The 21,765-nt window shown below is 43.6% G+C and overlaps 1 protein-coding gene across 1 annotated transcript in view; it reads left to right on the forward strand.

The window, feature by feature from the left end:
- Window positions 1-21,765, forward strand: part of kiaa0586 (KIAA0586 ortholog) — a 207,302-nt gene that overhangs the window by 129,011 nt on the left and 56,526 nt on the right. Inside the window, exons 22-30 of the mRNA XM_061232042.1 lie at window positions 4,889-5,070; window positions 5,453-5,565; window positions 8,706-8,887; window positions 9,793-9,967; window positions 10,360-10,561; window positions 12,490-12,740; window positions 13,537-13,613; window positions 18,039-18,173; window positions 20,526-20,718. Of these exons, the coding sequence (XP_061088026.1) occupies window positions 4,889-5,070; window positions 5,453-5,565; window positions 8,706-8,887; window positions 9,793-9,967; window positions 10,360-10,561; window positions 12,490-12,740; window positions 13,537-13,613; window positions 18,039-18,173; window positions 20,526-20,718 (1,510 nt within the window). The remainder of the gene's footprint in view (window positions 1-4,888; window positions 5,071-5,452; window positions 5,566-8,705; window positions 8,888-9,792; window positions 9,968-10,359; window positions 10,562-12,489; window positions 12,741-13,536; window positions 13,614-18,038; window positions 18,174-20,525; window positions 20,719-21,765) is intronic.

Below are 21,765 nucleotides of genomic sequence, written 5' to 3' on the forward strand. Positions count from 1 at the left end.
TGCAGGATAAAATTATGTTTCTTTACAAAGTGAGGAATCTAGATTATTGAATGCTGTGGATTATGTGGTGAAATACCAAAATTCTGCATTACCAGAAACCTTGATGCTTTAGAAGTTTGTTTTCTTGTTACCCATTCAACTCACTGGATATACAGTATATTTGTCATGATTAGCTACTGTGACTTTCTCACTTGCAATATTTTGTTTGTGGCCAGGTAGCCTGTTTTTAAAAAATACAGGTGAACATATTAAAAAGGGGATTTGACCTCATTCAATAGAATTAACAAACTCAATTTCGAATAGATAACGAGATCTGAATTGCTGCTTCACCACAAACATTGAGTGACTCATTCAGGCTAATGCAGACATTTAAGCATTATGAATGAGTTTTTAATGTGCAACACTAGCTGCTTTGTTAGCCCAGCATCAAATGGAGTTACAGTAGAGAATGTTAGGAGCTCATTTGTACAGCTAGCAGGGTCTCTCTCTCAAGCTGTCACGCTCTCTTTTGGAAAGCATGATGTAAAAATGTCACCTAATGTTGAAAGAATGGTGAAAATACCACCCGGTGTGTTGTGCCCACTGGAGCAGAATTGCTGTTAAATTGGTCTTCTCCATCGAAGATTCTGTTTTCATCAGTCAAGGCTGCTGGGGGGGGGGGGGGGGAAGCGAGCGGAGGGAAGCGAGCGGAGCTGGGAGTATGCTTGATAAGAAAGAAGGCGATCTCGGGCAAAACCGAACCATTGCCAAACACATTACCACATGCAGACGTGTCTGCCCCTGATTCTCACTGTTTGTTTATTGGCATTCCACACCTGTGAGGGGAGTGCACTGTATACCAATGCTTGCTGTAGTGCCTGAAGTCAATGCACAGTTTTGTTTTCTCCGCTAAAGCAACATTTTTTGCATCATTCAGTTCGTGCAAACTAATTAGATGTTTTTTCCACAGCGAGTATACGCCTCGGTTAACCCCTTATGGGTGGATGCGACCTGCACGTTACATCTCCCTTGACAGACGGAAACGACAGCAGCGTAGCATTGACCAATGAAATGCTGTGATTCCTAGGCCTTTCTATGGGTTTTCTATAGGGCACCTTAGTCCATAATGGGTTAAGCATTCAGATGGCGATGCACCACACAGTCACACAGTGCTGTTGCCATGTGTGCCACACGGAACTGTGTTGGGCGGGGACGGTTGCCAGATTGACATAATATATAAACAAAAACAAATTTGGTTCTACAGTCCTGAAAATGTTAAAGAATTTTTCTAGGTATTGGACAGCAGCGTACTTGCGTACCTGTGTTGGATTCAAATACTTTTTCAACCTTGTTTCTCATAGGTTCCAATACGCCAGACAAGCTCAGCAAAGCATAGAAAAGTATTTGAATCCAGAACAATTACATATTTGACCCAGGTCTGGCAGAGGCAGGGTCACGGCAGGATAGGATGGTCAAGACAGGAGAAACACCGGGCATTCAACAATGCAGAGGGTGCGTTTGGACTGAAGGAATCGATCCAGCTCTCACTCATCTCAGTCATGCGGACAAAGTCTCTTTCTCCCATATGTGCTGATGACTGGTGCTGCATGCACCCCAGCAAATTGGGCATTAGGCAGGTACCACAGCTCGTACTTAAAGTTGGTTAACACAGAAATACTGCCATGATGTGCATTTTCAGACACTGGCTTTAATGGTAGAAGACATTCAGGTTAGGTTAATCAGAGAGTCTAAATTGCCCCTTGGTGTACTCCTGCCCTTGGCCTCAGTATGGGAGTGGTACTATGGCTGTCCACTGTTCCTAGGAAGTAAGTAGGGTGGGGGTTGAATGTAGGGGATGCATTTCATTGCTTTTGAAGGCAATGACAATAAAGTTGAGTCTAATCTAATATAATCTAATCTAAAAGCGTTGTGTTATTACTGTGTTGCCTTTTTTCTTCTAATCTCTGGCAGGACTGAAAGGAGGATGTGTACTGGCTGCATGTGGGAAGCGGTTGAAAGCTGCAGATTTGTACAGCAGTGTGTAATATCAGGCTTCACTGCTTTATGGTTCCTGAATGCCTGGCTGGCTTTTGAATTCCTCCTCCTTTCTTAACACCATCCAGCAGAGCAGAACCTTTATTTAATCGAGACTTGCAGACGCATATGTTACATAACATCCCTTACTTGGCTTAGAAAATTCCTGATTCAAGATGATTTAGATGGCTCATACTTTAAATCTGTATTCCTTTATGAGGCCAGATATTTAAATGCAGTTTTTCATATTTGAAATATTAAGCTGTATTTTACATGGAACTACCACATGTGTGGGCAAGTGAACATGAAACCACACAAACGGACGACATTTACATGGATGGGTTTGAGGGAAATATTTCACAGTGTAGGTTCCCTCTGCAAGGGCTGTCCCCCACCCAAGAGATAAGAGATGGAGAACAGTCTGCCAGCTGGAGAGCTAACACCACAGGGATGGGTGGGGCTCGTGGTTAGACTCTGATTGTGTATCCCAGAACATGGATAGTTGAGTTATATCTTAAAAACTTGGTACCTTAGACCTATAAACTATGCACAGTGTTTTTTTAAGATATGGACATTCCTACCAAACAGAATCCCCCTGGCTTGAGGACCGCAGATCCAAAACTCACCTGAACAGCTTTCTATGTGATGAGGAGGTTTAAATTCAGGCACAGGTGTTATGCCACGTGGGGTAATTCAATGTCTGAAAGTACATTACGGTTTTCTCATGTGCAGTGTGAGCTTTCCCACGGCATGTTTTAAGCTGTTTAAATTCTGCATATTTAAGCTGAAGTGGTGCCTCATCACCTTAGGCATACTTTAGTGTCTCAGATTCTATGAATAGCTATAATTTCTCTTTGCTGACAGTTGGTCCTGCATGGGTGTGGCTGGTGTCATAGGGCCAGGGAAAGTACTCTACATTACGACAGAATGGGAGAATTTTCACAAGGAAAGAAGAAGAATTGATGAACATGGGTTAATGTAATCCGCCTGCAAAATGCCATCATTGAACTGCTGAGACACAATAAGTGTAGAGAAGGATAGCTTTTTACAGACAGTTGATGGGTGCATCTGGAGTTTGTGAATCTCTCAACCTTAAGGGCAGTAGGACTGACCGGAGAGCAGCGCTGTCGGGCATCACATCGTGATGTGGGGACGCTCAGTACTACATGATTAAACCAGGGCACCACAGCCAATGCATAGTCACATCCGGTTTACTATACTTATTTCATAATGGATATATCCCTGATTTTATATGGTGAAGTAAATGCCTGTATTTAAGAATATTATGCGTGTTGTGGCATGCAGTATGATGCTTGCTTCTATAATGGTTCCATGATGCACACCTCTTTACATACAATATAGTGTACCATTTTTTGGGGTGCTGAGTCTGCTGACATTTGGGTCTTATGTGGTTAATACTGATCTCTTACTGGCTTCAAAAAGTGTTTTTTTCTCTCTTCTGTCAAGCTTAATTTATTGCCTAAATGTAGTGCAATCAAATGTTTCTAGTTGAATCCTTTTGAATATAGTGAGCTGTATCTTTACAGAATTCCCAGCAATGCATAGTGCAAACCATTCAACAGTGAGGTAATAGGAATTCACTGTTGCTAATTGAAATCTTTAATTTGACTAATTTTTCTCATCAGCCCAGTAATATATTTCTGTTTTTAAACCCACCAAGTAAACGAGACACCTAGCCAGGAAAAAACACTGAGCAACATTAATACTGTTAAATATTTAAGTCCTGATCCATTTCCAAGCACATCCCTTTCCAAAACTCGAAATACCTCGGTCCTAGCAGTGATATATTTGCTGAAGACGAAGTAAACTTCAAACAACCTCTCTTGTTGGCAGTAGAATTTTTTATTTTTTATTTTTTATCTCTCTAGCTCTCTCTCTCACAAACTCTCATTCTCTGCATTTTCCCACCCTCTCTGGACAAAGGCCACTGGAAACGAAACGCTATGTCCTGCTCTGTCAACACAGGCAGTAAATTTACGTATGACGCACTGCGCTGATGCAGTATTCTGGCTAAATTACAGCCCTCTTGCAATGTTGTCTTGACTGTGAAAATTCTGCTGCACTACGGCACATTTTGACTCTGAACTTTGACTTTCTTCCTGTAACCCTCTGTATCATTTTAAAGCGCATTTGTACCATCATTGTTCTACCTGATTATATACTTGTTTATTAATTGCTTAGCTTACTTGCTGGGATTTATGGGTAGCATGGTGGTGCTGGGCCGATTTCACTAAACTGCATCAGATTTGTTTCAGTCCCTTCCGATATTCTTCTTCTGCACATTGGATTATGTGGAGCTTCACCAGACAGCGAGGATAGAAACTGTTCATTATTGATGAATAGAAGCCCTGAAAGTGGCTGAGCACTGGTGTTCAGTTGTGATGAATAGATACTCTGAAGGTGGCCTAGCGCTGATGTTCAGTAGTGATGAATACAAACTCTGAAGGTGCCCCAGCACTGGATATTCAGTCCATCCTGTAAATTGCATCTTATAATGGAGGGCGACTGCTTAAATGATTTATTTTGGTAATTTATTTCACAAATTAAATACATTTATTTCACAAGCGGAATGAGTAATCATATAATTTTCCCTTCATAAGGGGATGAGCAAGCTGGCAACCTTGTACTAGTTGCAAGGAATGCCAGTAGCTTACTGGCTAGCTTTCATAACTTGGAAATTAGGTGCTCAGGCAAACTAGGTGACAGTTGATTTCAGGTAAGGACATTTCTACAAAATGAAAAATAGCATTGAAATACAGTTCTTGAAAAGCTCTGAGCACCACAGCTCTCTTACTGCAGGAAGGTGTATTTGGGTTTCTGCATGCATGAGGGACCTCCTGCTCATCTCTCATAGGAGCTGGAGGAGGAGGACTTCATGGACTCCCCCATCCAGCTGAACGGTTCTGCCGAGCCCCCGTCCCCCATGTACCACGGCCCAGCTTACCCACCGCAGCCGTCAGGGCCCGCCCCAGGCACAGAGTCCATCCTGGGGACCATTCAACAGCGGGAGACCCTGGAGAACCGGCTGGTGGACTGGTGAGGCACCAAACGCGCCATTTCTTTAAATGTCCTGGTTTTCCTGATGCTGATTTTGTTCATTGGACTGCTGGACTTTGACTTGTGCTCTTAAAACTTTGGCCATTAACCCTCCACATCAATGTGGTTGTGGTAGAAGTAGAAGCCTTTGTGTTTCTCTCATTGTCTGGGATTTGAGAAAAATAAATATGTCACATTGATCTAAATCAGGTTCACAAAGCATTCCCACTGAACCGTTGCATGAGGACACCCCTGTTTTATTATTTTCACATGGGACAGGAACAGGGCTCCCACATTCTCACATGGAGCAGGGCTGTATGTATGTAATGTACATTGTTATGTGGGACAGGAACAGGGCTCCCACATTCTCACATTGTCCCAGGGTGGAGCAGCAGCTCATGGCCAGGGTGATCACAGAGAGGTTTCCGGTGCATGCGCCGATGGAGCAGGCCAGCCTGTCATCAGAGGGAAGCTGCGTATTCGGCTCTGATATAGGTAAGATCTCCCTTCACGTGGGTGATTGTTTGGGCTTATGGGTAGAGACGCTGCTATAGTGTGGCTATGCGCACAGGGCCTCCCAGGAAAGCGTCACCTATAGGCTTTTCACACTGCGCATCTTTAGCCCAGGGCTCAGAGTTCACCCTGGGACCCTAGGAGAGGCTGAGAAGAGAGCAAAGGCTGTTTTACCTTTTCCAGCAGTGGCAAGAACAGGAAATGGCTGCGTTAAGCACAATACCTCCACTAAACTGCCAGATGTGGTCCCAACCAAAAATTGACCGGTGGTGGCAGTACATTGTAAAGGAGACATTTTGCAGTAACGGAATGCATCAATAGATTTTAAGGACCTTTGCTTTTGCAAAAAGGACCTTTGCTTTTCTGGTTAACAATCTGTGAGCATCAATTGAGAAGCAAAACAAAACACTGTCAAGGTTGACCGCAGTGTTGCCTGAACCTTGTTGGGGATGGCCACCAATGCTGAGTACAGGACCATCGGACAGCTGTTGGCATAGGTGTGTCGCTGTCTTGTGGTTGAGTCATCATTGTCTCAAATTATTGTTGCGTTCATATTTATATCTCACAAAAAAACGCAAAACGATTTCTGATACAATTTCTGTTTGTTTAATCTAAATATTTCGTAATATTCATGTACCATAGATTACGTCAAATTAACAATAGGTGCATGTTTGAGTGCACCTATTGTTCGGAAGATGGTAAGGAAGATGGGAGGTCTTAAGTAACACAAGGATTCTACTTTAGGAATTGCAGAGATTGGTTGTGTCTTGGGGTCACCAAGTCTAAAATAAAAACATTAAATGGCACCATTTCTCACCATATCACCAAATTCTTTGGACGGGTGACACAAAGCCCTTACTGAGCACAATAAACAAAACCAAGCATCCTGAGTTTGCCCAACCTCATTGGAATTATGACTGGAAGAGAGTGCTGTGGTCAGATGAGACCAAAATAGAATGTTTTGGCCATACACACTATCAACATGTTTGGCGGCAAAATGGAATGGAGAAGCACCTCATACCAACTGTCAAATATGGCGGTGGGTCATTGATGCTTTGGAGATGTTTTTCTGCCAGTGGTCCAGGGGCACTATTTAAGATCAATGGTACAATTAATTCATCCATCAAAGTATCAGAAAATCTTGGCAGAAAATCTGGTTGCCTCTGCTAGGAAGCTGAGTCTTAGGTAGATTGTCCAGCAGGACTCCAAGCATACATCACAATCCACTCAGATATGGTAAAGTAAAAATAACAACCATGTTTTGCAATGGCCATCTAAGTCTCCAGGCTTAAATCCCATGACAAATCTGTGGTCCTTGGGGTGTATCCCAAGGATATCAATGATTCTGAAAAGTTCTGCATGGTTAAAAATCCATTTAAATGTGTTCACTAACTTATAGGAAAAGACTAATGGCCGTCATCTTTGTCCGGGGGGCAAGATTTAAATCAGGGGTACCAATAATTGTGGAACCTGTTTTTTGGGGAAATAATGTTTAATTTGAGAAATGAAATGATTGAATCCTTAATAAACTGCACTACTTTACACATTTTGGAAAAAAAAGCTAATGTCAATAACTATTTTAGTTTACAGCACTTTTTAATGCATATTTCTCAAGGGTGCCAATAATTCTGGAGCCCACTGTAGATTGTGATGACCATTTTATAGCATTTAGCTCCTTTCACTGCCATGTATTCTACTCAGTTTTGCAATGCCACCACACTGCCCCCTAATGGCAGTGAATATTATAGCACTGCACTCTTTTTTTCATTCCATTGCAGTCAGTGGATGTGGCGCGGCTTTCTCTCTCACGGCTTTGGTGGTGCATACCGCCCTTCTCCCCTGTTTCTCTCATTACAGCTGAATTGCTCTGATGCACGGGTCCCATCTCCCTGGTTCTTCCAGTTTAGAGATTTCTGTCGAGTTCAGCTTTGTCCCTGCTGAGGAGTGAGGCAGCGCACAGCTGGCCGGGTCATTCGTTTTCGCTGTGGTTTAATAGCAGGATCACCGGGGTGTGAAACGCAGAGCTAAGGCTGCGGTCTTCAGAGTGCTGAAGCCCAAGCCCCTTTTCTGTTGGCCTTCTGGAGGGCAGCAAGACGGTCCTGGTTTTTGAGAGTGCCCGGGCCTTTCTATGTGAAGTTTGCATGTTCTCCCGTGTCTGCCAGGGTTTCCTCTTGGTACTCCGGTTTCCTCCCACAGTCCAAAGTCATGCTGCTTAGGTTAATTGGAGAGTCTAAATTTTCCCATTTCCCTTGACCAGGACTGGATTGGGCCCTGGGTGCTGCACTATGGCTGCAGAGGGGTGGGGGTGAATGTTGGGGTTATAGGGCCAATATGTTCCAGTCCCAAATTGTGTAGCCACAGACACTTTGTGTAGCAGATGGCTGTGTGACAACATATGGCAGCATGTGATGTACTGGGGAGCAGCGGACATGAGTGACCTCTGGGTAAGGCCCCTTACTGAGAGTGCTCCAGTTCCACCCATCGTATGGATACAAATATGAGTAACGTTGACTCATGTCTATTCAGTGGTTGTTTTTCCTCCTGAGGAATGTGGTTAATAATTATGGTTGCTTATTGGCTATCCCAGACACTAAAACAATTGATGAGAATTGGACCAATAATTGTGGGGAAAACGATAAATAACTGCAGAAAATTCCTGTGTTCGGAAGACCATGTTTGCTCACGAAGTGCCGAACACCTATTCACGATGTTCTGAACAGCACGTGAAGCAAACTACTACAGTTTCGCAGTTTTGTTGCAGACAAATCTCTATTAAATCTTTATCTGGGTAATCGTAACACTAATTAAAAACTGATGCTGTCTATATAAAACAATCTGTGTACGTGTGGGGACAATTTTACACTTATACTCTTTTGGCTGAGCCGTATAAGCCTGCCCGTTTTAGTGGTCTCACGTTAGCAACAGCCTCAGATTCAGTGCTGCTAACTGAGTTAAATGGCATGTATTGGTCATGCTCATGATGATCTCTCAGGCTACTGCAGTCAGGGTTGCTGGACTGGGCTGTTCGGAATACGCAAGTGAACCCCTGGTCAGTTTGCTGTGGAATGATCCTTACTGTGTGGTTTGTTCTGGAACATTCTGTATGGTCTGTGTGGTGACAGTTGAAGCGGCAGGTGGAGGGGGCCTGCAGTATTTTGTGGATGCTGGAGTTCCAGTCGACTCGGCCCTGATCAGACAGTATGTGACTGATGCCCTGGCTGAGACCATAGCACTTGTGCTCGGCCAGAGAGAGGGGCGGAGAGGGCCCCCCACACCCCCTGGACAGGATGTCCCGGACACAGCGGTGAGCTGACTCCTCAGCACCCTCACTACCCTGTGCCCATGTCTCCTCTTCACTACCCTGTGCCCATGTCTCCTCTTCACTACCCTGTGCTGCTGCCTCTTCACTACCCTGTGCCCACGTCTCCTCTTCACTACCCTGTGCCCATGTCTCCTCTTCACTACCCTGTGCTGCTGCCTCTTCACTACCCTGTGCCCATGTCTCCTCTTCACTACCCTGTGCCCATGTCTCCTCTTCACTACCCTGTGCTGCTGCCTCTTCACTATCCTGTGCCCACGTCTCCTCTTCACTACCCTGTGCCCATGTCTCCTCTTCACTACCCTGTGCTGCTGCCTCTTCACTACCCTGTGCCCATGTCTCCTCTTCACTACCCTGTGCCCATGTCTCCTCTTCACTACCCTGTGCTGCTGCCTCTTCACTACCCTGTGCTGCTGCCTCTTCACTACCCTGTGTTGCTCTTAGTGCCCTGTGTTCATCCCTATCATACGCTCCTCTGTAGCACAGACTATTTCACTGTACATTAGCTAATTTATTGCAACATTACATTATTTATTGTTTATTTACTGCTTAGCAAACTGCCTTATGCAAGAAAGCATTATAATTCTATACACATTCTAAAATGTTTTCAAATGGCTACATCTTAGGGTTATAGGGTTTTCTCTAAACAATTACAAGTGCTCTTGTGTTTGTGAGTACTCCTTTTGTCTCCTCACCCCCTCACTCTCTCACTACTCTGTGCTCCTGTTTTATTTATCTGTACCTAAAACTTGTCTCAGAGCATTTTCTACAACATAGGTGTGTACCTGTGTGTGCATGTGTATTTTTCATCAAAATAAATGCATGCTTGTGGCCTGTTTGGAGCTGTGAGCTGCATGCTAACCGGGTTATTGTGTGGTGTGTCCCTGAAGACGGCGGTGGTGCCCACCCCTGTGCCCACTCCTGGGCCCAGTCCCAGGGAGAGCCCCGTGCCCCCGGCCAGAGAGCCTTCCCCTCCCAGCACCCCCGAGCCTTCAGAACAGGGCTGCAGCATGGAGTCGCCCCCGGACATGATCTCCCCTGAGGTCCCAGACGCACGCCCTGCAGGTCAGAGCTGAATATCTGCAGTCTTACACCAGTTATCCCTGTAACCGCATAATTTCAGATCATATAGCAGTTATCCCTGTCGTGTCATGATCTCAAATAAAATACCAGTCATCCCTGTAGTGTCATGATCTCAAATCAAACAGTAATTATCCCTGTGGATTCATGATCTCAAATCATATAGCAGTTATCCATGTAGTGTCATGATCTGAGATAGCAGTTATCCCTGTACCCTCATGAGCTCAAATGAAACAGCAGTTATCCCTGTAGCATCATGATCTCAAATGAAATAGCAGTTATCCCTGTAGCCTCATGATCTCAAATCAAATGGCAGTTATCTCTATAGCCTCATGATCTCAAATCATATAATGTATGTGGCCTTGCATTCACCTCAGAAGCAGAGCGGAGTCCGGTGGCCACTCCCGCCATCACTCCTGTCCCATCTCCACCTCGAGTGGCGACGCCAACAGCCCCTCCCACCCTTTGGAATACGGAGTCGGTTCGACACGTCGACCCCTGGGGAGGTGCAGAGCTCCCCCTGGAAGAGGAGGTCCCACACTGTGAGAGTGAGGGCCCACATCAGTTCCACAAGCCCGTGTGAGTCTCTGTCTGCCAATGGGCACTCACAGACCAGGGGACTAGGATTTAGTCAAACTTACAGTAACACTCACTTACCAGGGGAGTGGAATTCAGACAAACTTACATTCACAGACCAGTGGACTGGAATTCAGTCAGACCCAATACCCGGAGACAAATGGACTGGAATTCAGTCAAAACTACACTCATTAAACATGTAATCCAGTCACACTTTACGCCGATAGACCAGTGAAATGTAATCAGACCAGTCTGAATTTTATCAGTTATAACACTCATAGATCAAGAGAGTGGAATTCAATCATACTTTCACCCCACCAATAAAGTTTACTGATCCAGTCCCAATAGTGCATTAAACTTGTTTTTTGTTTTTCAGGCAACCACTGGTAACCACAACTTTTGTAACTTCCCATTAATATTTGTGTCAGCTATTTGTGATATTCTTATTTATCTATTTATCTTATTTATCTTCTTTAAAAAGTGTGCAGTGTTCGATTAGCATGTGTAAGTTTTGACTAATGATGCAACCTCAAACCAAACCAGGACAGAACTGCTTAAAACACCATAATAAGCTTTCAGTAGAAGCATTGCTTATTTTAAATATTTCATTTCAAATTAGATGATCTATTTATTGCAAATAGAAGCCATAATTGTGAGGCTGTTTTCTCTGCTGTCCTTACGTAGCCAAATGCTTGGTTTTAATTTGAGATATATTTGATGTTTAAATTCAATTTTTACGGTGTCACGTATCAAAAGCTGTTTTTAAAAGAGGATTCTTGCTGTAGGGAAAACTTTAAATTAATTCACTTGTATTTGCATAGGCTTGACTATTCATTTTAACTGCTGGCCAAACTTCTGTGTGGAATTCTATATTGGCAAACATAAAGAAAGGCTCCTCCATTTACTGAAGAGTATGAGGAATGTTTAAAGCAACAGCCCCCTCTGCTGTCTACTGTTTTAATTGATATTACAGCCTGGCAAACGTGCTGTTAATCCAGAGTACACATCAAGAAAAATGTGTACGCTTCACTCAAAGAGAATTGCTCAAGTATGACCATTATTTTTTGGATATCTCACAAATTCCCTGGTGTCAAGGGCTTCATAAATGTTCGATTTTTTTTTTCATTTTTTTTTTTTTTCAACAATCTCTTATGAAGCACAACTCATTTTCATGTAATTCTCCCATTAGTAAACCCAGGGAACTGCCATCCAAGAGAGAGAGGGAGAGCGTTTGCTTAAAAATAAACACAAATTCTTTGCCCTTCCCCCTCACGGGCTCTGGGTAAAAATAATAAAGGCAAAACAACAAAGGCAAAATAAATCAAACCTACTGTAGCTTTTCAGCTCTGTCTCCGTGACCACTGCTCACTCTCTCTCAGACAGGGGTTCCCGGGTCTCAGGACCCTCAGCACCCTCTCAGCACTGTGGCTTCCTATTGCCTATTCCTCTCCACTGGCTTCCTATTGCCGCACGCATCCGTTTCAAGGCCCTAGTGTTGGCATTTCAGGCCGCTAAGGGGACTGCCCCACCTTACATACAATCCCTGTGCCAAAAAATGCACTTATGATGACAACTATGTTTAGAACAGCATTTCATGTGTATTTTGCTAGTTCTGGATGTGATGCTTTGACTTATGGTAGAACCTATGCACTTGTAAGTCGCTTTGGATTAAAAGCGTTAAATTCCTACAGTGATTTGTAACGTAGTCCGTGTGTGCCTACTTAATCAGAAGGCATGGTTCCCGGATTGCCCTGCTTCCTTTCCGCAAACCGAGCCTACTTACCGCAAATATATCTTTTAATGAGCAGATATTGGCAGTTGATGTATAAATTATTTAATTTTTAAAAAAGAAATACACTGTGCACCGCTCACCATTGCTTTGCTATGGCCTAGATTTTCCAAGACTCACTTGCTTGTGTCTCCACCCACAGGTTGATGTCTGTTGCCAAGGAGGAGGAGCCAGTCAGTCTAGTGTCTGTATCGCCACCTGTTCTTCCAAAGCAGTCCCCACCCCGACACACACCGACCCCTCCCCTTTTGCCAGAGACCCCACCCCCTGCCTCCTCTCTCTCCAGTGAGGGCAGCAGCTCGAGTCTGTCCGTCACAGAGACGGACGCAGCCAACAGGCATATCTCAGAGGGGGAGCTCCTCATCAGCACTGGACCCATGGCAGCAGCAAGAGGTAGCCCTGCATGTAACCCTGCATGTAGGCCATGCACACGCAAGGCCATGATGTAGAAGTAGTAACTGACCAGGAACATTGGTGGACCTTTATCAGAGGATCAAACTTGTTAGGCTAATGTTGCCTTAAGGTTGACAATTAGGCTAAAAGATTTAGAAATTTCATATCTGGACATATATGTATCTTGCTTATAGCATTGTGCCTTTGTAATGTGTTCTATAAGGCTGCTGACCAGGTCCAGGAGGTCATGTCATATCACTCCAATCTTGGTCTCCTTACACTGGCTACCTGTCAGTTTCAGGATCCAGTTCAAGGTTCTTGTCATCACATATAGAGCCCTCCATGGTCAGGCACCTGCTTACCTTCGTGATCTCCTCCACCCATATGTTGCCAGCAGGCTTACTGGTTGTCCCTCGCACTAGGCTTAAAACTAAGGGTGACCGAGCCTTCGAATCGGTGGCACCTAAATTGTGGAATTCTCTTCCACCGGACTTAAGAGCTGTGGCGTCTGTGGAAATTTTTAAAAAGCAGCTAAAGTCACATCTTTTCAGACAGGCATTCATCTAGCCGTTTTTGTGACTGTATTTCCATTTATTTCATGTTCCTTTATTTGTGATTTGTTGGTTTTATTGACTGCTCTTTTATGTATTATTATTGTTATTACTTCTTTATTTATTTATTTTTGATCCTGTGAAGCACTTTGTGACTGTCTGTGAAAGGTGCTATATAAATAAAATACTCCGTTCAGTGGGTGAAATAAAGCCTTATTTAAGATGTTTCTCTCCTGTTTCCACAGTTATGGCAGAGGAAGGACTGAGTTTAGCTGCCTTCAACACAAGCCTCTCCAGTTCCTTGCATGGAGTCCTGGACATTGTGAGAACTCACACACATCCTCTATTCACACACACTTACGCACACAAACATGTACAGGGCAGTCCGTAAGTATTTAGACAGTAATACAACTTCTGTTATTTTGCCTCTGTACTCCAGCACATTAGTATAAGATTTGAAATGAAACAATTAATCTGAAGTTAAAGTGCAGACTGTACCTTTTTAATTTGAGGTTATTTACAGTCATATCGGGTGATCTGTGTAGGAATTACATCCCTATTTATACATAGTCCCGGACCAAATGTAATTGGACAGTTGGCTTCTCAGCTGTTTCTCATTAGTCAGGTGTATTAAATTGGTTCCATAGAGCAGGTATAATAATACTCAAGTCTTGATTCTAGATTTTTGATTACCTTTTGAGACTGCTATTGGTGTTTGTCATCATGAGGATCAGTGATGTGCCACTCACAGTCAAAAAAGTCATTATGAGGCTGAGAAATAAGAGGAAAAAAAACAGTCTGAAACATACGCCAAACAATATGCTTCCCAAATTGAATGAACATGGTACGCCATGGAAGATATCTCCAGTTGATGAAGAATGGGAAAGGATCCATCTGATCGGAGACACTCTTCAGGGGGCACATCAGTGACTCAGACAGTACTACAGATACTGCGAGATACAAACCACGAGTTTGCCACAAAAAAAGGATAGCCAGGTTACAGCTTACTAAGAAGTAGCAGCAGAGTTATGGAAAAAGGTCTTGTGGACAGGGGAGACCGAGATTGACTTGTATCAGAGTGATGGCAAGAGCAAAGTGTGCAGGCTAGAAGGAACTGCGCAAGAGCCAAAGCAACCTCCCTCATCTGTGAAATATGGGGTTGTTTTGTTTGGGCATGTATGGCTGCCACAGGTACTGGCTCACTTGCCTTCATTGATGATGTAACTGCTGATAGCAGCAGCAGAATAAATTCTGAAATGTATAGAAGCATTTTATCATTACATTACATTACATTATTGGCATTTGGCAGATGCTCTTATCCGACGTACAACAAAGTGCATACCCATAACCAGGGATAAGTTCGCTGAAAGACCCTAGAGGGAAGTACAATTTCAACTGCTACCTGTACAACAAAGATAAGGACGAGGGCCAATTTTTTAATAATTTTATTTTTATTTATTTATTTTTGAACAAAGAAACAAACAACAGAGCAAAAGTGACCAAACTTAACTATCCAAACACTGCTTACCTAGCCAACTAAAAATACCAATACACAAAGCAAGTCACAGAGACAACAATTAAGGTTCACAGGGAGGTAGGGAGGGATGGGGAGAGGTGCTGCTTGAAGAGGTGTGTCTTCAGCTTGCGCTTGAAGGTGGGGAGAGATTCTACAGTTCTGACCTCAACGGGGAGTTCGTTCCACCACCGTGGAGCCAGAACAGACAGTAGTCGTAAGCGTGAGGTGGAGGTTCGGAGAGGGGGAGGTGCCAAGCGGCCTGTGGAGGCTGACCGAAGAGGTCTGGCAGGGGTGTAGGGTCTGATGATTTTTTGTAGATAAGCTGGGGAAGACCCCTTAACTGCTTGGAAGGCTAGCACCAATGTTTTGAATTTGATGCAAGCCATGACAGGCAGCCAGTGGAGGGAAGTAAGCAGGGGGGTGACGTGTGAGTATTTGGGAAGGTTGAAGACCAGACGAGCTGCTGCATTCTGGATAAGTTAGAGGGGTCTGATGGCGGACGCTGGGAGGCCAGCCAAGAGGGAATTGCAGTAGTCCAGGAGGGATAGAACCATCGCTTGGACCAGGAGCTGGGTCGAGTAGGGGGTGAGAAAGGGGCGGATTCTCCGTATGTTGTATGTATCAGCTCAAGTTCAATGAAATGCATCCAAACTCATTGGACAGTGCTTCATCCCACAGCAAGGCAATGATCCCACACATACTCCAGTGCTCTCTTTGTTCTTACTGATGTTCCAAACATTTTGGTTTGATAAGCCCATTGTTTGGTCTATGTCTCCATCATAGACCATAGGTCTAGCTCTGTTTTTATGCTTATTTATCTGCCAATTTGACAACGTATGTTTCCTGGGCAGGATGCGCCGTGTGCGCCTAAAAATTGTTGCAAAAAGCTTAGTAATTCTGGCCCATAGTGCTCAAAGAGTCCTTTAACCCCTTACGTTTTACCCCTTTTTTAACAAGGATGCCCAAAATAAAATGGTTACTACTCTTGAACCCTTTTGACTACTGGCATGATCCTGGTCTCTTCTGAACTCCCTTGGGGGTTTGTTTTCCTAATAGCTCAAAATATTACGAAAACAAAGTTATAGATGCTCAAGCACATATTTTTTTGTTTTTGAGTGAATACAGTTGCTGATGGCTCTGTGTGGTGGGCTTAGAAGCACAATGGAGGGGTAAATCCCTTTCAAATTTGATCACAATATCATCTGGCAGCAGCAGATCCAAAAAAAAAAAGTAAAATAATTGCAATAATAAGATCTGGCATGCTAATTTATAGATTTATTTTTTGATTTAGGTTTTTGTCAAATACTCAACCCCAAACAAGAAGTCACTCATATGCCAGTGTTTCCCAAAGTGGTTTATAGTTAATGTTAGATTGAAAAATGAAAATTGATTAAAAATAAAAAAGAATCTGACTGCATTGCAAGGTGACGTCGATTTGCTGGCATTTGCAGGTTTAAAATGACATTGCGCAGTTTGTCATTCAATCGTTATCAAATTGGAGCAACATTGAGGTGAATGCAAATGATTAATCTTAACTCCATGAAATACCAGTATATAACTTCTCTAAAATTTTGCTCGTTACTAAGGTAATAGTTCTCATGCTACTCCAAAACCATGACTTTTGCATGTCTGTTTCTCAACATTCATCAGTAGACTAGCGGTTAGTTACGGTAGGCAAATTCAACTTTTCAAATGAGTTAATTTTGGTCGCCAGTTCACCACCCCCTCTTGCCCAGCCAGCCACCACCTTCACTGAAGAATGGAAACACTGCATCCAACAATTTCACATACCATTTATTATTCAAAAGCAGACCTGCCCCTTATTTCTAAGCATTCAGACTCATAACATTTTGAGAGTGTATTTGGCTGCTCACAGATATGGGGGTCACGTCACTGAAAATGGCCTCTAGTGGAATTAAATGCATTTTCACTGTTTGTTTCGAGCCCTCCAAATTCTTCTATTTATGCTTTGTCATCCGAAAATAATTTTTTTATTGTAAAACATCAACCTTTTTAGGCATAAAGTCTCAAGAAATGTTTAATTTCATTAGCTAATATGCTACTCAGTCATCACTCCATAATACTATAATCATAACTGGCTGTACGATGAGCAGAAGTTATACTGTAGGTGATTGCTCACAGAGAGGGGCGTTATCTTTACCATGCGACTGCATTACTTGGACTGGTCAGAGAATCTCATAGTTCGGGTGATTGTGTTTGAGATAATCAAAAACATAGGTAAACATTCCAAAGTACTTTTGTACACGTATGCAATGGTGAAATGGACAAAAATGGTAATTCCTCTGGAGAAATTCTGGAGAAAGTTTGTCATATGTGTTTTACTCAGAAGTGGCTTCCGTCTAGCCACTCTACCATAAAGGCCTGATTGATGGAGTGCTGCTGAGATGGTCATCCTTCCAGCAGGTTCTCCCATTAATGCAGAGGACTTGCAAAGCTCTGTTAGAGTGATCGTTGGGTTTTTGGTCATCTCCTTGACTCCGTTCGACCAGACGGCCAACTCTAGGAAGAGTCCAAACTTCTTCAATTTTACAATTATTGAGGCCACTGTGCTCCTGGGAACGTTCAAAATCTGATCTATGCCTTGCCACAATTTTTCGGAGGTCAACAGAGTGTTCCTTAGACTTCATGGCTTGGTTATTGTCCTTACATGCAGTGTGCATTGTCGGACCTTATAATACACAGGTGTGTGCCTTTCTAAACTGTGTCAAATTAATTACATTTGCCACAGGTGTACTCTAATCAAGTTCTATACACTTGTCAAGCATAATTAAAGCAAACAGGGTGCACCTGACCACAGTTTGTGCCGCAGCAAAGCTTCTGAATTCTTAAATGTAAATGAGAGAGTTTTTGATTTTTACTTCGTAATTATGGGTTATTGAGTGTAGATTGATTAGCTAAATCTACAAACACAATAAAGTGTGTACTAATTGAAGCGGTCTGAATCATTTTTGAAGCAGTCTGAAAGCCACATAAAAATGGATGTAATTCCTGCACGTATAACCCGATATCCATATAAATATCCTGAGATTAAAGTTGACAGTCTGCAGTTTTTCCAAACAGTCCAACAAACTCAAATACTTACGGACTGCACTATAAACACACACACTCAGACACTCACACACGGATTCACTCCTCAGAAGCGCTCAGTGATCGCTGTGTTGGCTGGTGTAAATGTATGTATTCCCGCCCCTCCCCTTCGATCTGCTCCAGGATTATGACCCTCCCAGTGAGGGCCAGGTGGTGAGGAGGCCTCGGGTCCCACACCACTGCGACCCCTTCCTCTCCCTGCTGGCCAAAATGGACCAGGGTACGGTGGCGCTGCAAGAAGTCACCCACTTCCCCGAGGTAACCCTCCCCTCAAACTCTGCCCCCTACCTCTAGGAGGTCACCACTGCTCATAGGTACACCTCCTGCAGAGTAGGGACCTATGGCTACTCTGTGTTAACAACTTTGGAAGTCTAGTGTATTAATATTCAACGTTAATAACATTGAATGTGTAAAAACATACAATGGTCAAATTAGCCTTTCTATATTTGATGATGGCTCTGAGTTGGGGTTGGGGTTGGGGTTTGGCCTTTCTTACCATGGTTGTTAATTAGGTTTAGTCTTTTCTGGATTTGATGTCTGAGTTTGGGTTTGTTTTTTCTGGATTTGATGTCTCTGAGTTGGATTTTGTTCCTTAAAACACACTGCTCCTCCCTTCCCTTTGGAACAATTTTTTGCAATTTCCCTCCCAAAACTGCAGATGCTGAGGTCTGGGGAAAAAGCACTGAATTTCAAAACCCATGAATGCTTACCTTCAATTTCCCCTTCATTTTCTATGTCATCATTTGAAATGTAGTAACTGGGGCTGGAAAGAAGCCCCTTCTGTTTGTCACAGAAGCCTGCACACGAACATAAAATTGGGTAGAAGATTAATTCTTCCACAGGAGGATATCAGATAAAATTAGAAAGAAACTGAAGAAACTGTGGGCTGGCTGAAAACTAGATTGGCTAGCTAGAATGGCAGCAAAAGTGTAATAATGTGATTGCTAGGGTGTTCCTCGGTGATTGCTAGGGTTTTCCTCGGTGATTGCTAGGGTGTTCCTAGGTGATTGCTAGGGTGTTCCTCGGTGATTGCTAGGGTGTTCCTTGGTGATTGCTAGGGTGTTCCTCGGTGATTGCTAGGGTGTTCCTAGGTGGCTACTGAGGTGTTGCTAGGTGGTTCCTGGGGAATTAGTAGGGGATTGCTAGGGTGTGGCTAGGTGCTTGCTCGGGTATTACTGGGTGGTTGCTGAGCCGTCTTTGATGATAGCTACGGTGTTGCTAGGTGGTTGCTAGGGTCTACCAAACTGGTAGCTTGGTTGTTGGTAAGGTGTTGCTAGATGGTTACTATGCTGTACAAGGCGTCTGTAGGTGGTTGCTAGGTGGTTGCTGAGGTGTTGCTAAGTGGTTGCTAAGCTGTTAGTAGGTGTATATAGCGGCCAATCATAGAGGCGAGGTGTTCCTGCATTACCCTCTTTTTAGTGATATATCATGATGACAATGATAGTAAACACGATAATAGATCATCCACAAGGGTATTTTGTGGGTGGCATGTCAAACAGGCAGGGGCTTGAGGTTGTCAAAAATCTAAAAAGCATCATAATGCCTTGCTCTCGTAATTAAAAATCATTGTAGGCTTAGACCTACTCTTTTTTCATTTCAGTACCACAGTTCACCAACAGAGGGCACCACAGATCAAGAAATAGAAACATTGCAAGTTCTTGGCTTGATGCCCTTTCATTGTTCTGCTGTCTGTGTACTGATTGCTGGCTTTATATTGAGCTAAGGATCAAACATACAGTGATTGGTGAAGGTTCATGGTACTATTGTACTATTGTATACATCTTAAGTCCATGCAGACTACCTTGGCTCACTTAAAGGCATACTATACAATCCTTTACACACAAAATACCATACCCTCCCCTACATACCATACCATGTGATAGCAATGAGCGCAGAAAACTGTGGTCTAATATGATTTGTAAAAATATCTGTGACTGAGCATGTTTGTTTTATAATACTTTCAAGATGAAAGTTGCTTTACCCAATGTACCTTTGCGAAATCTAAACTAATGTCCACTAACCCATTTGCTTCATTCTTGATTTCGGTTTTGTACCTACTATCACCTCTAAATTTCTGTTAGATTATCTATTGTCTGCTCCTATCAGTTATGAGGATGACTCCACCCTGTACATATGCAATTATCTAAGTTGCTCTGCATGTCCCCCAGTGTTGTAGTCAAGTCACTTTACTACATTTCCAAGTCAAGTCTCACAATCACTTTTTCTTCATCTAATGTCTCCCCATGTGTCGATTTTCTTTAAATTATAATGTTATTAGGACAATACAGTCGTTCCTAAAGAGATCCGTCTCTGATTGGTCCAGTGTAATACACGCTCAGAGCAGTAGGTGGATCGGCTTCCCTACGGCTCAGTCTCTGGCTCCAAACTGTACAAATGCTAGTAAACTTCAGTTCTGCAGTTTCAAAACACTTTTCACAAGGCCTTGGAGAGTCACTGGGTGACGTAACAGGCTCTATATTATTTCTACTGTTTATGGCTCCAATACACCAGACAAGCTCAGTAAAGCATAGAACAGTATTTGAATACAAAACAATGAGGTATTTGCCCCAGGTCTGGTTTGTGTCAGCGTTACCTCCACTGTGTGTGCAGGGCTCCTGTGAAGAGGAGAGCAGTGCAGGTGAACTCAGCGAGGGCCAGAGGCCTCGGCTGACCGCCATAGGGGAACGCTTGATGACCGGACACTCCCTCCTGCTGGACCAACCCACTTACGGCCAACTGGCACCAGGACCATTGCACAACCAGGGAGGCCAGTTGTCTCCAGGACAGCTGTCTTTATCAGCAGGTATCCGCACTGCCCCGCACTGATCCACGCCATTCCACGCTGATCCACGCCATTCCACGCTGATCCACGCTGATCCACGCCATTCCACGCTGATCCACGGCATTCCACGCTGATCCACACCATTCCACTCCGATCGACACTATTCCACTCTGATCCACACTGATCCACACCATTCCACTCTGATCCACACTATTCCACTCTGGTCCACACTGATCCATACTATTCAACACTGATCCACTCTGATCCACACCATTCCACACCGATCCACATCATTCAACACTGATCCACACCATTCCACTCTGATCCAGTCTGATCCACTCTGATCCACACTATTCCACTCTGATCCACACTGATCCATACCATTCAACACTGATCCACTCTGATCCACACCATTCCACACCGATCCACATCATTCAACACTGATCCACACCATTCCACACTGATCCACACCATTCCACTCTGATCCAGTCTGATCCACTCTGATCCACACCATTCCACTCTGATCCAGTCTGATCCACACTATTCCACTCTGATCCACACCGATCCACATCATTCAACACTGATCCACACCATTCCACACTGATCCAGACCATTCCACACTGAGCCACACCATTCCACACTGATCCACACCATTCCACTCTGATCCACTCTGATCGACACTATTCCACTCTGATCCACACCATTCCACTCTGATCCTCTCTGATCCTCTCTGATCCACACTATTCCACTCTGATCCACACTGATCCAGACCATTCCACTCTGATCCACTCTGATCCACACTATTCCACTCTGGTCCACACTGATCCATGCCATGGTATTATCTTTGTGAATGCCATCTTACATTGTGTATCTCTTCATCTAAAAGCAGAGTAAGGTTTTTGTCTGCTTCAAAAGGCAAAATAAAATTGTGTTGTTTTCTGTTATTTTCACATTGTGTCAGTATTCATAAGAGCTGCATCTTACCAGTAGACCCAGCCCTTGTGCTATTTTCAGAACTGAATTACAAAATACTCTTGTGTGTGCAAGCTTATAAGTGCAGCAAGCAGC

Source organism: Conger conger, chromosome 1 (assembly GCF_963514075.1).
Source record: "Conger conger chromosome 1, fConCon1.1, whole genome shotgun sequence".
In the NCBI taxonomy this organism is placed as follows: Eukaryota; Metazoa; Chordata; class Actinopteri; order Anguilliformes; family Congridae; genus Conger; species Conger conger.